The sequence below is a fragment of the Ranitomeya variabilis genome, chromosome 3, assembly GCF_051348905.1.
Source record: "Ranitomeya variabilis isolate aRanVar5 chromosome 3, aRanVar5.hap1, whole genome shotgun sequence".
Taxonomy (NCBI): Eukaryota; Metazoa; Chordata; class Amphibia; order Anura; family Dendrobatidae; genus Ranitomeya; species Ranitomeya variabilis.
This window is the reverse complement of record NC_135234.1, coordinates 486,379,432-486,396,865: the sequence shown is the minus strand read 5'-3', so window position 1 is coordinate 486,396,865 and position 17,434 is coordinate 486,379,432. Positions and strand designations below refer to the sequence as shown.

Sequence of the window (17,434 nt, the reverse complement as noted above, 5' to 3'; positions counted from 1 at the left end):
CCACTGGTAAATGGTTTACTGACCATGGTATTACTGTGCTCAATTGGCCTGCCAACTCTCCTGACCTGAACCCCATAGAGAATCTGTGGGATATTGTGAAGAGAAAGTTGAGAGACGCAAGACCCAACACTCTGGATGAGCTTAAGGCCGCTATTGAAGCATCCTGGGCCTCCATAACATCTCAGCAGTGTCACAGGCTGATTGCCTCCATGCCACGCCGCATTGAATCAGTCATTTCTGCCAAAGGATTCCCGACCAAGTATTGAGTGCATAACTGAACATTATTATTTGATGGTTTTTTTGTTTGTTATTAAAAAACACTTTTATTTGATTGGACGGTTGAAATATGCTAATTTATTGAGACAGGTTTTTTGGGTTATCAGGAGTTGTAGGCCAAAATCATCAGTTTTAAAACAATAAAAGACCTGACAAATTTCAGTTGGTGGATAATGAATCTATAATATATGAAAGTTTAATTGTAATCATTACATTATGGTAAATAATGAAATTTAACACTATATGCTAATTTTTTGAGAAGGACCTGTATACTACACAGCTGACATTTTTATCACTGTATTAAAAAAACATAAGAAACAAATTAAAGGAAACTAGTGAAAAAAAAAAAAGAATTGCACTGAATTTCTAGGCAGTGTCAAATGAGTTTAGGTGGTTGCCTAGCAACAGAGGCAATAATCATGAATGTGCACACTATGTTCAGGTGCAGCATGGCCGGCCTGCACACAATGGGGGCGCTGCTGAGCAGCATTGGAATAGTGGGTTTGGAAAAAAAATTAAAAAAATCCAATTTATTTCTTAGAGAGAAAAATGTACCAGGAAACAATTTTTTTTCAGAGAACTGTCACATTCCATCTGATACCAGCAAACATCCACAAAGCGACACCGCACTATATAATATAAGCCACTACTGTCCACACACTTATGTATGGCCGGACTTAGATAATAATACAGCCAGCCGTCTCTATATAATAATCATAATACTTGTACATTACTTCTAATCTACAACAGTCTATGGAGTAATACACTGTGAAAATCATTTGCACTGTTCTCCCTTAGGACTCAACAGCCTCCATTTCAACCAATTTGGTCTCACTCAGCAAAAAAAAAAAAAAAAAAAAAAAGGTTAACATACATGTTACTGTGTTTAGAGAAGTTACCAGAATTAGTCAAACTACACTCATTTTTATAGGATAGATTATTGCCACTAGACAGAAACCATGAATTTTAGTATAGCACAATCATTCATCTATTTTCTCCAAAACCAGGCACACACCCCAGCATGGTCACAGCCATCGATTTACAAATCACATGAATGGAAGAAAAGACTCGCTACAGAAAGTGTTACAGTTTAATACGAAAAACAAAACTCATGACTGTCATACATCCTCATGAAAAGTTATTATGGTCTCAGCAGGCATCAACCGCTTTCTTCCACTTAGACTATCTGCCCTGACCATGAGCAATGGGAATGTGGGGGACCCTAAAGGCTGCCGCTATAGCAGATGCCATCCTTCACTTTGCATTTCAGCAACTTCTTGCTCATGAATTAGGGATTGCTTTTACTAAACACAGGCATTTGGCAAGAGATGAAGAAAATCACTGCTTGTATAGTGACAGTCACTGCAAACCCCATATTACTTACACATAAGATACCACTTTACAGAAGACACTAAACTGCACATGTTATTTTAGTATAGCCATGGGCAACTACAGACTACCAATAACATGGCGCTTACAAGATAAAGGTGGCTATGGTATGATTATTCAGCAGGCAGGTATATATATATATATATATATATATATATATATATATATATATATATATATATATACACATACATACACACACACACAACCTATATCTATCTACATATATATATATATATATATATATATATATATATATATATATATATATATATATATTGTCCATAAGGGCTAGAATGTATGCAATATTGTAACTGAAGAAATCTGGAACTTTTTAATGGATAAATAAAAGGTATATTTTACTCTAACATTGGACTGATCGCTGGAGAAACAAAAAGTTATATATATATATATATATATATATATATATATATATATATATATATACACACATACATACACACACACTGTATATACACACAAATTATATATGCATACATACATACACATGTATATACACAGGTATATGCTTCTTATTTTCAGCTAAGTACTGTTCAGTTTTTTTACATTAAAGGATTTGATCTCAATTACTGTTTTACATTAGAAAGGACGAGAAAAAAAAATACAAAAACGAGATGAGCGGTACTTGTTTAAGATAATACACTACATCTACTTAATTAGTGCAAGTTTGACCATGGGGTATAATTGATAATATCCTAGTGAAATATTAGCTGTGGTCTATATCATTGATATGACGTAATTGATTCTAACATAAAGGCTCCACGTCCCTGGAGTTGCTAAGAGACCACTTCAGTGTTAGAAGGGCTGTTACTTGTATGTATGCTCCAACTGACTGTGGAGTAATGGTGACTGAACACAGCCTTTACAGCTGCTGCTTTACTGTAGGCAAAAAGGAAGGATGGAAACATTTTTTTGCTAAATATTAGGAATCGTAAATATAGAACATATTAGGCATCTAATAAAAAAATTAAAACATTCCATAGCTCATAACACGTTTTAGTCTAACTACAAATGGAACATGCCCTAAACAAATACCATCTATGCATATAGACACATCCCCACACATTTACACATATAGTAGCACTACAATGCAATTCCATTCATGAGGCAGGGGAATTTTCTTTTTTCTATAAAGATGTGGAGCTATCTGCAATCAAACAATCCACATTATTTGCAGAAGCCTTATGGAAAAAAGATTAGGGAGAAACACAGACACATAGGATGAGGTAAGCCTAGTGGACTGCCAGTGACGGACCTAAGACAAGAACTCTCTGGGTACCTTTTCTTTCTTGGCTTTGTTCTGTCGTTTCCTCTGCTGCAGTTTCCATGGCTGGTTTCATCCCATACACCAAAAATGCCTTTTAGTTCCCCACCAAACAAGCCTTTCTGTTGTCTTCCTGTGCTGTGGCTTGGTTTCCCTGCCTCCTATTTACAGCTGCAGTGATTGAGTGCCTCTGTTCTGCACTCCACCAGATCACAGCCTCCTCCAAGATGCAGAGTTGTCAGCTCCAATTCTGCTCTCCCTACTGGTTCTCCAAGACTTCTGCCAGAAACCAGTCATACGTCATGCAGGATCCCTTGCTAGAAAATGGCCATTCTGTTCTTGATTGTGCCCAGACTTACTGAATGCTGAAGCCAGTGTGAAAAAAAACTGCCACTCCTCCCCTCTCTAGTGCTCAACCACTCTGTCCCCTTCTCCCCCTTGTGAAATGCTAATCACCTCTCATCATTTAGGGACCCCCACGTGACACCCCCACCACAGGGATGTATGGGAAGCAGTAGAAGAAGAGTTCCCGTGTTACACAGCCCTGTGAAGCTGGGCAATTCCTTATAAATAAGTCCTGATCTCACAGATCTGTTATATGAACCATTTTCTCACTTTGCTTGGTGCTTCATCCCATATGCCCTTTACACAGCGCTGACCATAGAGAAGAAGTAAGGTTTCTGCTTAGCATTAGTGATGAGCGAATATACTCGTTACTCGAGACTTCCCAAACTACTATAAGAAAGAAAAACAAAGCAGCATAGAGCCAGAATTGTTGGGGAATAAAAGAAAATGGATATAATGATGTCTACTGCTAAACGTATACCAGTTTATGATTGAAGATGTAAGAATCAGGCACGTTGAGGGTCACTAACAAAATTAACGAAGGTTGACAAAAGCCACCTTTTTTTGTAATTTTGACTGTTTCTGTCAATTAGAATCTGCCTGATTGATATACTAGAAACATCAGCGTGCTAAAGGCTGCCACAGCTGTCGGCAGCGCGAGTCCTGTTTACACAGAATGGTGCACACGGAGATCGGTGATCTTTTAGGCTGCACATCACTTCACGTGGTGAACCAATGTTTTGCTCGTTTACCGGCAGCCTGTTTATATGCCAAGATAGATATGAAACGAGAGGTTTTAAAAACGATCGTTCACGATCATCTTGCAGTGTAAATGCGCCTTTGGGTTACATTAAAACATCTGTGAGAATTTTATCAAACCGACCATTTTCTTTTTTAGGCATCACCTTACTTGAAAGTGTTGCATCTATTTATTTGCACTGAAGATGTGTCTTTGCTACCAAGCCAATAAAAAGACCCCTGGAAGGTCACATTTTTATTCAAATTTATCCACGATTTAATGTTCTTTCATGAAGGCCTTTTTATGTCGCTGTACATGACGTCTTTAAATTGAAACCAGAGGCTGGAATTCAGCAATGGAGATCTGCCCTCTTCAGCGATGAGTCCCGCTTTCGTTCTGGATGCAATGATAGCCGTAGACTGGTCTATGTTGGCAATGCTATAAAGAGGCCTAGTCATACTAGTCTTACCCTGCTGAACATAGTGTGAGGTGGCTCAATATATAGTAGCCAGACCCAGCATTTTTCCAGTCCAGGCACGCCAACAGCTCAGCGTTAAATTGATTTGGTCTACTCCAAGTGTAGCAAGAACCATTTTTTTCAACACAATACCAGAAGCATGCATGTTGCTTGTACTTCTATTAACAGCCTAGCTGGCCTAAACGTGCTACTATGTCCTGCAGCATATCCAGACTTATGTCACATCGAGCACATCTAGGATGACATTGATGAGCAATTACAAAGTGAACTGCCAGCAGTGGATCTTGATGATTTGCATGCCCAAGTGCAATCAGAATGGTAGAACATTTCTCAGACAACCATTAAAGAAGCACTCATCAAAGTTTTTATCCTCTGAATACATTCCATTGTGTACTTTAAATTGTTCACTTTGCCTTTCTACCCAGTTAATTCTTCTCTTTTTATTAGGTCTACCTCTTCCAAGTGATTAAAAACTGACTAGCTGAGTACTTCTAAGCTCTGTGTAAAAACATGAAGTTATTTTCCCTGAATGAGACATCCCTCTCTTCAACTCCTGGCACCGCCTCTGTGCTCCTCCCCCTGCTAGGGACTGATGTAGAGTGACTTGCAAAAGTTTTTAACCCCTTTACTTTTCCACAACCCCCTAGCTTTTTACCTATTTTGTTACATTACAACCTGTGTTTAAATATTTTTGGAATCCGATTTGTGTGTGATCATCAGCACTAACTAGTCTAAGTTGGTGAAGTTAGAAAAATATACGCATCAATTAAATGTATTGGATCAAATAACTAAAACCTTTCTCCACCAACTGTACATTTGGTCACTAATTTAACTATAACACACAACATTATGTGTATCGAAGAACTTATCCAGCCTTTTTTTTTTTTTTTTTTTTAAGCGGTCATAGTTTCTGCCATTACTACCTCTTGTGGTAGGGCATTCACATTCTGACTCCTTTTCTGTAGCCCCGAGTATGCTCCCATTTAATGTATATACAGCAATAGGATGCCGTCCTAGGTGTATTACTCTACATTACACCTCATTTTCCAAGTATTTGCCCATTCAGTCATCTTATTAAGATTATTTTGCAATATTGTGAAGTCAAGGTCAGATTTTAGTATCCTACATAGTTTGGCGTCGTCAGTAAAGGCTGACACTTTACTCTCAATCCCATCTACAACACCATTAACCCTCCGTCAGGGGCAATATGTTTCATAACGAGTTTAGGGGCATTGTGCCTGTCCGGCACAGGCTAGAAAATTGGCTATATTTTCCTTTTTTAAAAATTTCAATGCTCTAAAAGTGATCAGTTACCTTAATAGGAATGTAATAAATGAGAATACATATAATCAGGTGTAAAAAAAAATGTTTAATAACCAGAAAAGTAATATGTTTCTATGTCTTGAGCATCCTCCTCACTCTCTCCATCTTGACCTGTATCAGACACATCTGGACATTCTTCCACATCATCTTCTGAAGCAATGTCACTTTCTTCCCCTAAATCTTCTAGCTGTAAGGGGTCTGTCTCACCATCAAGCAGTATATTTTGCACTTGCTCAACATGAAGGGCATTGGACAAGTCAAATATTCTCCTCGCCATTTCAGAAGAAAAGCTGAAGCAAGAGAGAGAATATGTTAGGGCGCAATGTGCCTGAGAAGCACAATATTATTTCTAACAAAACCTTTTATGACAAATCCACAAATTTAGCACTAGCTATTCATAAAACAAGCTAAAAAAACAATTGGGATGAATAAAAACAGCAAATTCTAATCGTCAAATGTGTGACGCGTTCAGGGGCAATGAGCCTGAAGCCAAAACGCTGATATCTGATCTCCTGCAGCTCTGCAGCACAAGAGGCTTCTCAGGTTTCACACAGCCTTTAGGGTATGTGCACACGTTGCGGATTTCTTGCAGAAAATTCCTGAAGAAAACCGGAAATTTTCTGCAAGAAATCCGCATTTTTTTTTTGCGTTTTTTTTCCGTTTTTTTTCGCGTTTTTTTAGCATTCTGCAAGCGTAATTAGCTTGCAGAATGCTAAAGTTTTCCAAGCGATCTGTAGCATCGCTTGGAAAACTGACTGACAGGTTGGTCACACTTGTCAAACATAGCGTTTGACAAGTGTGACCAACTTTTTACTATAGATGCAGCTTATGCAGCATCTATAGTAAAAGATAGAATGTTTAAAAATAATAAAAAAAATAAAAAAAATGCTTATACTCACCCAGACATCTCCTCAGCGGCCGTCCGGCTCCTCTTCTAGCTGGTCTGTGCGCACAGGACCTCCCGTGACGTCACGGTCACGTGAGCGGTCACATGACCGCTCACGACCAATCACAGGACAGTGACGTCATTCGGCGAGGTCCTTCAGCGCACACCAGCTACAGGAACCGAACGGCAGCGTGCGAGGAGGCGGGAATACATCGAGGGTGAGTATAGGACTGTTTATTATTTTATTTCTTATTTTTTGACCACTTATATGGTGCCCAGTGCGTGGAGGAGAGTCTCCTCTCCTCCACCCTGGGTACCAACCGCATATAATCTGCTTACTTCCCGCATGGTGTGCACAGCCCCGTGCGGGAAGTAAGCAGATCAATGGACCCCTAGGTGTGCGGAATCCCTGCAATTCCGCATTTTTAATGAACATGTTGCTTTTTTTTCCGCTATGCGATTTTTTCGCGGAAAAAATCGCAACATTTGCACAAAAAATGCGGAATACCCTGTAAATAATAGGAGGCTTATGTAAGCGTTTTTTTTTGCGTTTTTATCACGTTTTTATAGCGAAAAAACGCGAAAAAAACGCTAACAATCCTGAACGTGTGCACATGGCCTTAAAGTTAGGAAAGTACTGGGAGGATGGTGTTTCCCAGACAAACCACTGAAAATAGAGAAATGATGAAACTAAGTGAGCTGCGCCTGTCAGATCAGTTGCCCCTGACGGAGGGTTAAGCAAGAGACATGACAAACCAAACAAGATCATTAAGACCACTGAGATCCCCAAACAAGTCAGGGACAAAGTTGTTGAGAAGTACAAGTCAGGGTTGGGTTCTAAAAAAAATCCCCATCTCTGATGATACCAAGGAGCACCATCAAATCCGTTATCATTAAATGGAAAGACTATGGGGTACCACAACAAACCCTCCAAGAGAGGTCAACACACCAAAACTATCAGCCAGGGCAAGGAGAGCATTAATCATAGAGGCAGCACAGAGACCAAAGGTAACCCTGAAGGAGCTGCAGAGTTCCCTAGCAGAGACTGAACTATCTTGTCCATACGACAACAATAAGCTATACACTCCATAGAGGTGGCCTTTATAAAAGAAGGTTAAGAAAAAAGGGGATTAGACCTACCGGTAACATTGTTTCCAGGAATCCATCCTGACAGCACCGTGGAGGTTGTCTTTCTATCCTTATAGAGACAGGAAACCCACGAGAGGTTAAAAGACAATCACCAGTGTTTTTCCTGTCCCTCTAAGGACAGACATGAGAGAAGACATGGGACTTTTGGTGCTCCCTCAGTTACCTTGCAGGCTCAGGGGGATCAGGGGTCCACCCATTCCTTCCTTTTTCCTTCCTCCTGTCAAGAGGTCTGGGGCCGACACCTTCCGAAGGGAGGTTCCTAAGTCGTACACCTGTTGAGCAAGGCTCCGGGCTTGGAGCCGCTTCCCTACCAGTGAGGGTTCTTGGCTGCATGTCACTTCCAGGCGCCGCAGGAGACCTTCTGGATGCGTTCCAGGCTAGAACGCAATGGTGCTAAGAGGGCATGCTGCCTAGGGAAATTATAGGAGGACAGGTCCAGGCACAAGTAAGAAAACAAGGTAGGACATAAAAGGCTGCCTTGATCTTGTCACGCTGTGAGAGAGAGAGAACCTCAATCAGCATGGAGGACTGTTGTTCCCTCTGAATTACCAATGATTGTAAGTAGCCTTAAAGGCACGGGGGCTATAGTACTAATGAGCCCATGGGTTAAGTAACTGTCCAGTGTTTACAATAGGACAATACAGTATCATCTGCAATGACACATGCACCCAAAAGGACCAGCAAGTCCGCTGGGAAGTCCAGGAGATGCACCATTTGTAATTTCAAGTTACCAGAGGCAAGGGCTAAACAGCTATGTGAAGGATGTACCCTTAAGTTCATCAGAGACGAGCAGGCTTCCTTCCTTACGGAAATGCGCACCATGGTTAAAGAGGTCCAAGCTTCCATCTCGGGCCTCCTACCAGTCCAGTCACCTCAACAAGGACCCCGTCCAAAAAAAACAAGATGGGAAATGGAACAGTCCTAAGATGACGAGGCCCAGTCCATAAGCTCGGACGTAGAGGAAGAGGGAAAGATTACCTTGGAACTGCCAGAAGTAGGCAAGAGGTACCTATTTTCTTCAGAGGACATAGACGAGCTACTGTGGGCTGTAAGGAACACAATGCAGATAAAGAAAACCTAAAGCCTCTGTCAGTCCAGGACAAAATGATTGGGGGCCTGAGGTCACAGATACATCGGGTTTTTCCAGTAAACAACCACATCCGGGCAATGATTCTGGAGAAGTAGGAGGATGCCGAAAAACGTTTGGTCATCCCTTGGGATTTTAGACTCCAGCTACCGTTTGAACCAGACAATATAAAGACCTGGGATGAAGTCCCAAATTTCGATGTTCCGGTGGCTAGAATGTCAAAAAAGACTTCAGTCTCCTTTGAAGATTCATCTAACCTCAGAACAGGAAAGCGAACGGTCTCCTGAAGATGATGTGAGAGGCATCAGCAGCAGTTATGAAAACAAATCTAGCTGCCACATCAGTTGCCAGATCCATGCACCTATGGATCGACCAACTGGAGGATGAGCTAAAAGGGAAGACTTCTAGAAATACCATGTTAGAAGGTCTTTCTCTATTAAGATTCGCAACCGAATTTGCTGCCAGGAACAACTCTTTATCCAATGTGGCTTGTAGAGCCATCTGGATGAAGACGTGGTCGGGGGATTACTAATCTAAAAATAAGCTGGTGTTCTGGCCATTTCTAGATAATATACTAGAAAATGCCACCAATATGAAAAAAGGGTTTCCTGAGGAAAGATCTAAGAGATATTATCACTTTCAGATGACCCACCCCCTTCCAGAAGCAGGAATATTGGGGGAAAGGGAAGTCTAGTTGGTGGAACAACCCCAAAGGGGGTAAGAGTAGAGCCCCACCCTCGTGTTTTGGGTCCGGTTCAGGAAGCAGAAGGCACTGACGCCATTGTCTGTAGGGGGTCGTCTCAGGAAATTCTCAGACTCATAGAAGCTCATCTCCCAAAATCAATGGGTCAAACACCGTTTGCCAGGGCTACACCTTAGAATTGGTCAGGCCCCCTCCAACAAGTTTTGTAGTTACAGATCCCATTTCCAGAACCCTCGCCTCCCATACATGGGCAGATGTAAAGGACCTTTTAAGATTGGGAGTAGTGGTTCCGGTTCCCCAGCTGGAGGTGGGTCAGGGTTACTACTCAACCATATTCACAATAAAAAAAACATCGGGAGAAAGCCGTACCATAATAAATTTGAAACCCCTGAATCAGTGGATAACATACAAGAGGTTCAGAATGGAGTCTCTAAAGGCCACCATTCCCCTCATAGACAAAAATGCCGTGATGTGCACAATAGATCTAAAGACCGCATACTACCACGTTCTGATTCATCCTCACTCTCAAAAGTACCTACGGTTCACTCTAAAAATGAGAAACAAGCGCTATCACTTCCAGTTTTGCACTCTTCCTTTCGGTCTTGCTTCGGCACCTTGGGTATTTACAAAGCTGATCGCCGAGATCGTGGCCTACCTGAGGCAGAAGGATGTAGTCATTGTCCCATACTTGGATGATTTTTTTGCTGATATCCAGTTCAGAGACAGAGCTAGAAGAGCAGCTCAATCTGGTAATCTCTACTTTGGAAGGCCTGGGTTGGATCCTAAATCGGGAAAAGTCAGACCTACTAGAGGGAACCAGGAAGAAGTTTATGGGGGTTAAGTGAGATTAAAAAATTAATGACATCTTCAATTTCATCCAGCAATATACTATAAATTTCCAAAATTTACTGAATTACAGTTAGGTCCATATATATTTGGACAGAGACAACATTTTTCTAATTTTGGTTATAGACATTACCACAATTAATTTTAAACAAAACAATTCAGATGCAGTTGAAGTTCAGACTTTCAGCTTTCATTTGAGGGTATCCACATTAAAATTGGATGAAGGGTTTAGGAGTTTCATCTCCTTAACATGTGCCACCCTGTTTTTAAAGGGATCAAAAGTAATTGGACAATTGACCAAGGCTATTTCATGGACAGGTGTGGGCAATCCCTTTGTTATGTAATTCTCAAATGAAATAGCCTTGGTCAATTGTCCAATTACTTTTGATCCCTTTAAAAACAGGGTGGCACATGTTAAGGAGCTCAAACTCCTAAACCCTTCATCCAATTTTACTGTGGATACCCTCAAATGAAAGCTGAAAGTCTGAACTTCAACTGCATCTGAATTGTTTTGTTTAAAATCCATTGTGGTAATGTCTATAACCAAAATTAGAAAAATGTTGTCTCTGTCCAAATATATATGGACCTAACTGTATATTGCGGGATGAAATTGAGGCAGTCATTCAAGTTTTAATCGCACTGGAATAAAGTTCTATTTTTTTACCTGGATGAGTTTTTTTATATTGGATCTCCTAACTGCACTTGAAAGAGGAAACCATCACAAAAGCCATTAGTTATCAAGCCACTAACATGGTCACTTTTTGTAACACAAACATTATTTGTGATAGAAAAAAGGTAATTGCTTTCAGTTGCTGTCAAAAAAGTTGAGGGGTTTTCCTCTTCAATGATATTGAAGACAAGGATAGTGCAGAACAGCTGTTCCCTTATTAACAGCGTACAGAGCGAAACACCTCCTCTCCATCAGGCGGTTTAGTGGGTGCTCCCAAGTACTGCAGATCTGCTCCTATTCCTATGGATAGGATGGAGGGGAGTCAGTGCGCAGAAAATCTGCACAGCAGACGCACATTCCAAAGCATTCATATTAATAAATCTAGCCAAAACAATAATGAAAAAAAAAATGGATAGGACATCCATTAACACGTTTCATATGTGTTGCCTGGTTTGGGTCCTCATCTGTCTAGTTAGTTGACATACAATGTAGGTGAGTGACACTGTTCTCCACTGCAGGGTTCAGGCCAAGAAGCCTCATTACGTAGCATATAAGGATAGCATCAAAATGTAATCAAATACCCCCCCAACACACAAAATATAATACAGCTCAGTAGCTTGTTATTAAAATTGCACAGCATGAAAATATCATTTGGGGATTCAATGTCTTCTATTCTGCACATATGGCAAGTGTGATTAAGCAGATTGCAGTAGACTACAGTGCAGTGATTGAATACCAATGGCCTGCTACGTGTAATAGCAAATCAGAGGAGAAATGTATACTACAAATCTGTCTTAGGTCACAAAACCCCAAAACACCTGTATGTTACATAGGTAGCCAGGACAAGACAATACAAGAAAAACAAATGCATATTTTATCTCGTCAAGCAAGAGGACCATTAAAATCCTGAAGTGATTAAACAGATGGCACATTGAGCCACAGAGTTTCTGTGGGTGTACAGCAGAGTGATTGAAAAAGATCTGGAGTTGCTAAGAACTGAGCACCTAACAGACGAGGGAACGAGATGAGAAGCAAAATGTATAGAAAAGGCGGCATGTATTAAGCTTCTAGAAGTGCAGAAATCATCAATAGTTTCTTGTATATGCCTGAGGTAAGCCTAAATATTGAAGGGCGTGCTGTCTTGTTGCCCTGTGGTGACTTGTCAATGAACATTGTGGTGTCAAAGGCGTTGTGTCATAGCTTCTGTGAGTGTGATCCACATAGCGGGGTCTGGCACATCTGGTGTGTATGCGGTAAGTATAGAAGTATATAGCAGGCAGATCTGCTGTGATGGAACAGAGGAATAGGAGCAGCCAGCCCGGAAGAACCAGCTGGAGGGCTGAGAGGGAGACAAAGTCACTAATGCCAGAGAAGTGGGGCCTAAGTTACCAGTGAGTGACCAAGGGAGACGAGTCCCGGAAAAGAGAACCCGCAGAACGGTAATGAGAGTGAGCAAAAGAGAATGAAATAAAGAAAGAAAAGCGTTGGGGAGGGTAGGTGTTGGGTGTGAGGAGAGATGGAGCATGTAGTATTATAGTCTGTGGTATGTTCAGAGCTGCCAATCAAATAAAGGAAGGTGGAGACTGAAGGAAAACACGCAGGCGGGAAGGTGAGTATAAATGGCTGGCCCCGCCATGAAGCCCCGAGCGCCTGTACTGGGTTTGAACAGTCATTCTGTGCTGACAGAGGCCCTTTAAGAGATGTAATCGTGTTTATCGACATAGGACTCAAACTGTGTTTTTAGGGAATGCTATAATGCTGTAAGTGATCATAAGCTAATCAATTGGTCTTACAGGCACAGGACATTTTCATTCAAGGGGGTGGATCAATGCCCCAATGGAGTGGTAGGCTGTGGTATGGAGTAGCCTCCCTGAGACCCATAAGGTTTAGGAAATAGCCTCCAGTGTTTGTGATGTGACCCCGAACCCTTAGTGCATTTGTGGCAAGATGTACAGTCCTATAGGCGCCAATAAAGACTTCCTATAATGTGCCACTGATCGTTTAATCAAGTATAAGGTCTCCCCAAATGTGCGGGATAGTAGGTATTAGGCGGAGAGTTCTTCTCTTCTGCATGCCTCCAAAATCTCCATTTTATAAATAATTTGGAGAATTGTACAGGAACAATCTGTAACTGGTAAACTTTCATAGCACACATTACAGTACCATTGAACTGGATCTCATTTTCATAGCACTGAAAGAAAATAAAGTATAGAAATATGTAACCTTTTGTAGCTCTTTGTAATATCTTTCAGAATTATCCACATAATATCTTAAAGCAAACAGGATGCGTGAAATCAAGGCGTCAGCGGGATTTAACGGAACATCTACGCTAGTGTGAGAAGATCTGCATTAAGAAACAACCACTTTTCACCCAGACAGTCTACAGGCAAACATATCTTCCAAGAGACAAAGATTTATAAAAACAAAGGACAGGAAATGGATATACTCTAGTTGTAAAATACACAGCGCTAGAGCAGCACTGACAGGTTTTAGGCTGTGTGCACATGGTGCTTTTTTTCCAGTACAGATTTGTCATAAAACCTAAGGATATGTGCCCACGATCAGGAATTGCTGCAGTTTTGACACTGTATATTTATGCAGTGTCACAATCGCATGGGCCAGATGTTACACATATCCCAGGCCCATTATGTGCACCTGTAGATCAACCGCGTACACCGACATGCCGAGCGCCTTTCAGGACCACAGCATGGCAATTTATCTTGTGGAGACGCTAGTCTCCTCAACAGAAATTTCACCAATAGAAATTTATTGAATGCAGTAAATCTGTACGGTTCAGTGAACACATGCAGATTTACCTGCGTTCAATAGACGGCAGCGCTTTGCACACAGCAAACATGTGCTGCATCCGAAACACTGCTACGGCCGGATCTGGGCACATATCCTGAAGGGTTTCCTGATGCCACCAAAGTGAATGAGCATCCTGATGTCTCGTGCACACGTTGCTTATTTGTGACCTGCAGGTTTGGTGCAGATTTAATTCTGCAGCATATCAGTTCTTTCAGTGTTTTTGCTGCAGATTTCCTCCATAGTAATGAGTGGGAAAAATCTGCTCCAAAAATACAAGTAAAAAATGCAGAAAAAATGTATGTTTTTGCAGCTGCGTTTTTTGCCAAGAGATGCAGAAATGGTGCAGAAATGTTGGCACCAAATACTAACCGTACAAACTCGAGTATAAGCCGACCCGAGAATAAGCCAAGGCACCTAAATTTGCCACGGAAAACTTATTGACTCAAGTATAAGCCAGGTATGCATTGTCCCCTCATCCAAGTCCTTGTATGCATGGCTCCTTACCCCCTATCCTTGTATGCATGGCTCCTTACCCCCTATCCTTGTATGCATGGCTCCTTATCCCATATCCTTGTATGCATGGCTCCTTACCCCCCATCCGTGTATGCATGGCTCCTTATTCCCCTATCCTTGTCTGCATGGCTCCCCATCCCTGTCCTTGTATGCATGGCGCCTTATCCCCTGTCCTTGTATGCATGGCTCTTTATCCCCTATCCTTTTATGCATGGCTCCCCATCCCTGTCCTTGTATGCATGGCTCCCTGGTCCCTATCCTTGTATACATGGCTCCTTATCCCCTGTCCTTGTATGTATGGCTCCTTATCCCCTATCCTTTTATGCATGGCTCCCCATCCCTGTCCTTGTATGCATGGCTCCTTATCCCCTGTCCTTGTATGCATGGCTCCCCATCCCTATATGCATGGCTCCTTATACCATATCCCTGTATTCATGGTTCCTATAATTAAATAAACAAAACACACACATCCTACTTACCTTCCCTGCGCACCCTCGCTGCATTTCGTTCCAGCGCCAGCTCTTCCTGCCGAGAGATCACGTGTCCCCCCTCATTAAGGTAATGAATTCTCACTCAACGCCTATGGGAGTGGTGAGATAGGAATATTCATTACTTTAATGAGCAGGCCACGTGATCGTTCAGCCGGAAGAGCTGCTGGCGCCATCCGAAACGAGATACAGCGAGGTCGAGCAGGGAAGGTAAGTAGGATGTGTGCTGGAAGCTGGCGGCTGCGGCTGTAACTGCGAACTATAAGAGAAATGAACTATAAGAGAAATGAATATTCACTGCCAGCGCCATTTTTCTGGGACAATGACTCGTGTATAAGCCGATGGAGCATTTACAGCACAAAAAAATTTGCTGAAAAGCTTGGCTTATAGACGAATATATATAGTAACTTGTGCACATATCCTTAGAATATGTTCACAAATACAATCTTTTGCTGCATTTTACAGTACCAACTATGTCTACGAGATTTCAGAAATATCATGCACACAGCTTGGATTTTTTTGTACTCTGTACTTTTGTGCAAAATCTGATGTTTTGCAGAATGCAGCATGTCACTTCTTTCAGTGTTTTTTCAGCATATTTCACCCACTGAAAACAATAGGTGGTGAAAAAAAGCTGAAGAAAACGCAGGTATCAGGTGTTGCTGCAGATTTGGTGCCAAAACATGATGAAGTAGAATCAGATTTATTTTTTTAATTTTTAATTATTTTTTTTTGGGGGGGAGGGGCACTAAACTTTATCAGCATGCACAAGAGACAAATGCAGAATGACAAAGGCACTGCAAAAAAAAAAGAGCGACAAAGCAAAACCTTTTTTGCAGCAAGCTTCGTACTGCCAAGACCTAAGGTTTTGCCTGCGGAAAAAAAACTGCACCAAAAACGCAACATATGAACATAGCCTTACATTATAGGATAATTTGTTGCCACATATCTATTTGATTTTCTACCTGCCTGATCTTTAGTTCTCCTTAGGCTAGGGTCACACGACTATTTTCTTCATCTGAGAAAAACGGTTCAATTATGCTGATCAGACTCTGATCAGAAATTGAACAGAGTGTGATCAAAGTGGGATCTGTTTTTCTTGGAGGTGGAGAATTTAAAAAAAGAAGTTTCTCCATTCTGTCAGTCCGTAAAAATTGTACCGCACTTGGAGGTCATCCGCCTATGGCCTGATTTTTTCACGGATCCATAGATTTCAATGGCCGAGTGCGGTTCCATTATCAGAGACAAATTGTGTATGCCGCGATTTTTTTCCTCAGAAAGCTCAGTTCGAGGAAAATTAAAAAAAAGGAAAATAAAGACATATGCATGGCCTCATTGAATTATATTGGTCCGAGCACAATCCAATGTTTGGACAGATTGCACTTGGACCAAAACTACAGTCGTCTGCACAACCCTTTGAACATGCAGCATCTCTGGCTGCTTCTATTTGGAGAGAGTACATCTAGGTCTCCAAGCTGGAGGAGATGGTAGAAAGTCCGATAAACCTGACAATTGTCATCCCATTTGTTTGTCCAGCTTAAATGGATAAATCTTTTGGACAGGTACAGCTTCCACAATATCATTGATAAACTCTCAAAAACTTTAAAATGTAAAATGTGGCTTTTAAAAAAAAAAAAAAAAAAGTTCTCATATCTCTGCATACTTTGACAAGCTCGATAGGCCTGCCTGTAATAATACCCACAGAGCTTGCCACACAGCTATACAGAGATACTGTTTAAAAGGTTTTGTAGCAAGTTAATAAGCTATTGACCATCCATGCCAAACACTACTTGGCCATCTCTGGCTGACGCACACAACACAATTGGCCAGAGATGTGTATACTGAACCGCCATTACATTCAGAACGCCAGTCTGGTCCTCAGGATTGCTTGAGATCCTAGCAGTGGGACCTCCAGAATCAAATCATCTCCTATCCTATGAGAGCTACTTATTAACTTGATAAAAGCCCTTTAACTTCACATGACTGGACAAAAGTAACAAGCCTGAAAGAAGAAGATAATACAAGCCCTCTCCTTCCGTTGCATCTCTTAGAGAATAGTTTGAGGAACCCTTTATTGTCTATTACCCTCTTTGGAACAATATATTTCAGTTATGCCAGAAGGTAATGGTAACTAAAATGGTAGATGGGTAGAATTGTGCAAACCTGAAAAAATACTCAATTGCACCTGCTAAAGAGACACAGGCAGACAGCTAGTTGTACCCCTCGTAAGCACAGAGAAAAGCACTAGTTGGCTGAGTGAAAGGTCTTAGGTGTGGGTAGGTATACGCCGTGAAGGAAGCCTTATATGCTAGGGACCGCACAATGGGATAAGGTATGCAAATGAGCTCTCTTCCAGAAGAAAGAAAGCGGTCGTTCTTGCATTGCATGGCCTATAAGACAGCCTATGCCAGCTGCCTGTCTGTGTGTTCCCACGATGAGCTTTTGATGT

The 17,434-nt window shown here is 41.4% G+C and overlaps 1 protein-coding gene across 8 annotated transcripts in view; it reads right to left on the bottom strand.

The window, feature by feature from the left end:
- Positions 1-17,434, bottom strand: part of GPM6B (glycoprotein M6B) — a 187,275-nt gene that overhangs the window by 49,545 nt on the left and 120,296 nt on the right. The window contains exon 1 of one of the 8 annotated variants that reach the window (XM_077296791.1): positions 2,966-3,438. The exons of 4 other annotated variants lie outside the window; for them this stretch is intronic. In XM_077296791.1, the coding sequence (XP_077152906.1) occupies positions 2,966-3,026 (61 nt within the window). In that variant the 5' untranslated portion in view covers positions 3,027-3,438. Of the gene's footprint in view, positions 1-2,965; positions 3,439-17,434 lie in introns of those variants that run through there. 3 more of the 8 variants (XM_077296786.1, XM_077296793.1, XM_077296789.1) reach the window with 3 other exon arrangements.